We start from the raw sequence: 6061 nt of genomic DNA, 5'->3' as shown, positions 1-6061 counted from the left end.
TTTCTCTGGGCATCCTTTAGGTATACTCATAACTGTCCCTGCAGGATGTTTTCGTGGGTGCTTTAATCCCTCTCCCTGAAGACTCAGCTCTCAGAGACTTACAGCAGAAGGGGGTTTATTCCACGGTGCTGTGCTGCTGAGGGGTTAACTCACATGGTTCCTGCCTGCGTACCCAAGGCACACGAGCCCGGCTCACAGCAACACTCCGGTGCAAACCTCAGCTCACACAGCCAGCCTCAGACCCACGCTCCGGGACTGCGTCGTGGTGGGATAACAGCTACACACAACTTCCAACTGACTGGCAACATGAATGATTTGAATTGTTCATCTTTTGTAGTTTAAAGAAATGCTATCTTTGCTGGCAGGAATTCCTACCTAATTTAGTTACTGTGATGTTATTTGTACAGCAATGTCTTCTGTGGGGCATGTGAACCGTACCGGACAACGACCAAGGTCATTTGTTCTGCTGCTCATAAAACCTTCTGCTTTAATTCAGGAGAGAACATGGTTTCCCTGATGACCGGTCTGTGGCAACTAATTATTCCCTTGATTGTCTTATCACATTTCTCAGCATCTCTTCCATCCCGGGAGAGGTAAGCACTTCTTGTGCCTCTGCTTCCTTTTTCTCCATGGCTTTTTGTTCAAAAAGCCCGCTAGCTATAAAGTCAGCCTTTTATCTTCCCTCCAGAACTTGCAGCTCCTTGGCTCTTGGGGTTTTTTTTCTTCTAGAAATTGATTTAGTTAAATGAGTGCAAATGGCATAAATATTTTTTCTTGCTTAAGAGTGGAAACATTGATTTGACTTAATTCGGGAGAAAAATCAGGACCCCCCCAAACAGATCAAACTACAGTAAAAAAGACACTCTTGAGTCTGCTTTCCTGCTAGGTAATTACACAGGCTGATAGAGGTGGAAGGTTCTGTTTCCGATAGCCTAGTCCCATGAAAGCATAATAAAAAATAGTCAATCTTGTAAGCTGAGCAGTTCACAATCTTGTGCGTAAGACTTCGGCAGGGCTGTCTGTCCTCCCGCTTGTGCGGGGGCAATGAAAGCACAGAGAGGCTAAAGGGCTGAGGCTGGAGGAGGACAGAGCTGAGACGCCCTTGCAGTCCTTCCATGGTTTAATAGCTCTGGTTGAACCTCCCTGAGGCTCTGAGCCCTTCTTTTAATGGCTTGTCCATCGGTCACCTGCGAGGGCTGGTCTTTGGTGCCACCACCGTTATCTACCTGTTCCTCAGGGTTTGTGTAGCTGGGTGTTCAATTTACCACTCCTCCAGTCTCTTGTCCTTCTCTTTTGTGCTGAATCGGTGTTAACCTCTCGTTCCCATACCCTTACGGTAAGGTGATTACATTAGTAAGAAGCAAGTGCAGGTAGTTTTTCTGTGTGATGGTTAACAAAGGTATTCATTTTAAACTCCTGTAAGATTTGCCCTTTTTTGGTGAAACTTTGCCAAATTGGCATAAATTCTTGCCCGTCTTTCTTTGGGACCCTCTTTCCTGGTTTTAAATGTCCATTCTTCTTTGGTCTTAAGCCCATGGCTTTGCACCTCTTCTTTCTCTTCTAACCTCCCAGGACTGTGAGACACGCCGATGGGCTCTTCCACAGTGAGCTCAGCAAGATGAATGGCAACGCCTACGTGCGGCAGCTAGTCAAACACCTGGTGGGCCTCAAGGAGAGGTAAGGACCAGCCAAAACCACCCTCCTGGGACATGGACGTCTCAGGCGGGAGATGGGATCCCAGCAATGAGGGGGATGCCCATGGGGCTGAGCTGTCTCCAGCTCCAGAGCCAGCCTGAGCACTGGAAGATGCCCAAGATGAGAGGAGACAGAAAAGAAGGGGAGGGATATGGGGCTCCTTGATGGTGGGAAGAGAGAAATCTCTGCGGCTTGTGATAAGCCCCACATCACGTGGCCGGGAGGAGCGGCCGCTGTACCGTGGTTTCCCTGCCGCAGGTCCCAGAGGCACTCCGATGGACTGTTTACCAGTGAGTACAGCAAGATGAGAGGAAACGCTCAGGTTCAGAAATTAATTCAAAATCTCATGGGCCGCAAGCGCAGGTAAGAGCTCTGCTTCCTGGGGAATGGGAAGGCAGCTTGGGGCACGCAGGCTGCAGGGAGGCAGGTCTCAGCTCCAAGGAAAGGGGGGTGGCATCACCAGTGGTTTGGGGAACTCTGGGCTGGGGCTTGGTCCTGTCCTGTGCCTGAAGCTGCTGTGCAATAGTGGCAGAGCAGGACACAAACCTTCTCACTGAGGCCGTTTCCAAGCATAAAACAACACTGTCTATTGCATATGCACATCAAGCTTAATCCATAGGACACAAACCTTTTTGTATCAGATCACAGCCCGGGATGTTTTGTTTGCATTTTGATTTAGCCTTCTGGGGAAAGTTGTAGGCGATTTACCTACTTCAAATAAAGTACCTGAGAAACCGTTTGTAGGGAAATGGGCTCCGTAACAGAATGAGGAGGACCTCTGGGTTTCATAGTCCCCATCCAGGGCTCTGACTGCCAAACCGGGTGGGCTTTAGACATAATCGTATATACGGCCAATACGGGGTCTTTCATCCAGCCGAAATACGGGGTCACCAGCTCCCACTGAAGCCACGTGTATGAGCACATCACCATGTGGCGCACTGTGATGCAGCTCACAGCTGCTGCTGCCCTTGCCGCCGGTACGTTATGAAGGGACAACGTTGCCTGGAGAGGTTTCCTTCAAGCCTCGTCCTTCCTTCAAGGCAGAGACGTAGCACATTGAATCCTTCCCATCTGTTCATGAGCTCTGATATTTTCTGGGGCACGCACCGCTAACAAAATCCTGGCAGACGCAGTAGATTTTTAATTTCCAAATGCTGGGAGAAGGTATATATCCATGGGTGGAAGGACATGCCGGTACTGGGTAATGAGGCATGGTGCAAGTGCATATTAAAACCTGTCCCTTTGCCAGCCAGAAAGCATCCGAGCCTGATTTGAAGAGGATACTTCTTCTTCTTCCTGCACAACGACGGTGACAGTCAGCAGGTCAACAGAGCATGGACCATGGGGCAGGTCGCTGGAGGAGTGAACCTGCCTTCCAGACAGCAGTGCTGCTTACACTATTTGTGCATTTTTGGGTTTGGTTTTTTTTTTTAATGATTATTAATTTTCTTTATCTGAACCAGCTCCTCAGGCCCAGTCAACACAGATGTGCAGGGGAGAGAGGAAGAAAACACCCATGAGGAACTTTGCTTTATGTGGTTGTACCAGAGCTTTCTAAACACCAGGTAGGTGGGACAGATTTGTCACCTCTACGGCCCTGATCACCAAAGTGTTGAAGCCGAAAGAGGACTTCTAGTAACTTGTAAAAGCCCAGATTTTGCCTCAAGCGCAGAAGCCTGATGTAATGCAGCAGATCAGAAGGGCTCATTTTGGTATCCTCAAAAAATCCTCAAAAAGGGGAAGGGCGGAAGATTTATTGAACTGTCCATATGTAATAATCACCTCTGCCTCATCCCCCACCAGCTTGTGAGGCCTCGGGGACGGTCATTGCTGAATTGCAGCCCTCGTCACACAGTTTTGTACCTCCTGTCGTTCTGCCAGCAACCACGCTCCCAGGGGTGGTTTGCAGAGCCGGAAAAGCAAATGCTTCCGTCTAACTGCAAGGCGGCACGCGGCTGCGTGCAATCTCCATTCCTGTGCCTACGTTCACACTAATCTCTGTTTCTTACCTGCCAAGCCCACCTGGCACTCAGTTTTACCTGACCTAAAGCAAAGCTGGCATTGAGCTAAGAAATGCCATATAAAAGCCAGTTATTAAAAATAACAAAACCCAGGGAAATGACAGAATACCTTTCTTCTAATCACAGAGTTGACATCCTGGACTGAAACAGTTGTTCCTCCCTGATCTAACAGTTAGAATAGAAAGCCTTTGCTCTCCTGTCTGGAGTCAGTTACTGATTCAAACACACACCTCAGGACGGGCTGTCCCAGCATCTGGACATCGTCTCTTCCTAGAGACCAACCACCTTCACTTAGACATCTCACTGTCAAATCGCTAAAAAGAGGAGGAATAAGCTGGTCCTTCGTACCTCTTGTCCCCATTGCCCAGAATAACTGGGGATGATAACACCACCAGGCTTGCCTGTGCATCTGTGGGGTGCCTGGCTGCAGGCAGCCACGATCTGGGTCCCTCTATCCTACATCTGCTCCTTGGGGTCATCTTTGAATTCTACAAGGTGGCTTTGTCACCCTTCCTGCAGTCCGTGCCCCCAGAAATAACAAACTATCACTCATCTCTTCCCTTCCAACAGCCGCTCAGACAGTGATGCCAGGGAAGCTGCTGCAATTACCAGCCAGTACGTTTGCCCCATCTCTAAGCAGCTGGCTGCAGACGTGAAGGAAGATGCACAAACTTTCGACTGAAGGTGACGGGAAAGAAACGGTCAAGGAGATGGTTTTGCATGTATATAGCCTTGAAAATAAACAAGGAAACTATTGAATTTGCTTAGGAAAAACTCTTGAGATCAGTAAATAATAAAAAAAAATTCTGGAAAAGAGCCAAAACCCAATAAAACCTCTTAGATTATCAAGAGTGAAATATATGTCAGTGTGAACTGGTCAGTAGATGGAGCCTGAATGAAGCACATCACTTCCACTTTGTGGCAGCGTCTGAAGTCAAATAAAGGTTTGTTGGCTACGCCTGTGCTTTGGCTGCTCTCTGGGAAACAGCAATCAGGGTGGTACCGTTCCGAGGTGCTGGAACGTGGGGGATGCAGGGTTGGGCGGAGAAGTGTTTTACCAGGCTTCCCCCACGCGCGGCGTGTTGGGACTAGCAGGAGTCCCTGGCCACATCTTCCGTGGCTGGGACTCAGCACTGCCCACGGTGCAACTGTGCATCAGGGCCTCCGTTTAGCAGAAACTTAGCAGGCGCTAGATTTTATTGCAAAGAAATATACTGAGAGCTACACAACATAGATACACACCGTAAATATCGTTTCCACTCCGTTCTGCCCTTGTATTTACTGGCCCAGCTCTCTCATTGCCACTAAACTCAAAGGTCCACTGGGAGGAATTTGTTCCCCTGTTTAATGAGGTTCACGTGTTATCCCTGCACCACGCTGCCTGGCCGATTCCCTCCTCTGATAGAACAGCAACTCCACCTTTCCTGTAAAACCAACGGATTTTGACGAGCAGCTCTAAAATAAGGCATCTTCAGCTGCCACCGTGCGTGCCTACGGCAGAGCTGCTCGGTCCATCCTGCACCATTACTTTTCACCCTTTATGATGCACCTGACATCTGCAAAGAAGGTAGTCCATCAAACGTTCACCTGAGCCCCCGTTCCCTTACTGGGACGCTGAAATGCTGTGCTCACGGACCTTGGCATTTGTTTATTTTGGTCCATAGGAAATCTCTGCTAGGAAAGAGACCTCTTGGAGGACGTTTGGAAGGACTGTTGACAGTCTGCATTTGATTAAGCCACTAATGGCCATCTGGCTAAAATGCAGCACCTGAGAACTTTCTGAAATCAACTGGGATTTTAAAAGGAGCACTGAGAGCAGCTGATCCCTTTCTCCTCCTCCTACATGGTAGGCAAGTTGAAAACAATGGCGTTTCTTTGCACAAGCAGCCAAACACCTCACCGGGTGATGTTTGGCTTGGAAAACTTTACTCAGAAAAAGACTGGACAAGGCAGCAGAATATCATGCTCTTGAGGCTTTGGAAGCTGCTGAGATGTAAACAACTGGAGCCTGGACGGAGATTCAGGTGAGCATCCTTACAAAGAGCCACTGCTGGCCACTGGTAGAAGGAGACACGCGCTGTCCCTACAAGGTTGCTGGGCAATCACTGGGCTGCAGCGGAGCCCAGTCCCTGTCTCTGGATCCACTCCGCTCACCTTGCGAGGGTACTGTAGGGTGGCTGGGAATAACAAGAGTGTCTCAGAAACATAACTCATCGTCTCAACCTACGCAGCGCCTACCGCCTTCCTTTACCATCCAGACAAAAGAGCAGCCAGGATGGCTTTGTCTTCGCTGAAACCTTTGCCTTTTCCAGAAATGATAATAAGACGTTCCAGAGCTGGCTTTT

At 48.9% G+C, this 6061-nt stretch overlaps 1 protein-coding gene across 1 annotated transcript; it reads left to right on the top strand.

Annotated features, from left to right (window-relative positions):
* The first annotated feature begins 504 nt into the window (after positions 1 to 504).
* Positions 505 to 4398, top strand: SCT (secretin). Its single transcript, XM_054826396.1, has 5 exons — positions 505 to 593; positions 1573 to 1677; positions 1954 to 2058; positions 3159 to 3260; positions 4287 to 4398. The coding sequence occupies exons 1-5, from the start codon at positions 505 to 507 to the stop codon at positions 4396 to 4398; spliced, it is 513 nt and encodes a 170-aa protein (XP_054682371.1).
* Positions 4399 to 6061: the final 1663 nt, after the last annotated feature.

Source organism: Grus americana, chromosome 5 (genome assembly GCF_028858705.1).
Source record: "Grus americana isolate bGruAme1 chromosome 5, bGruAme1.mat, whole genome shotgun sequence".
NCBI lineage: Eukaryota > Metazoa > Chordata > Aves > Gruiformes > Gruidae > Grus > Grus americana.
Note: the sequence above shows the minus strand (reverse complement) of the source record. Positions and strands in the feature narration are given on the sequence as shown.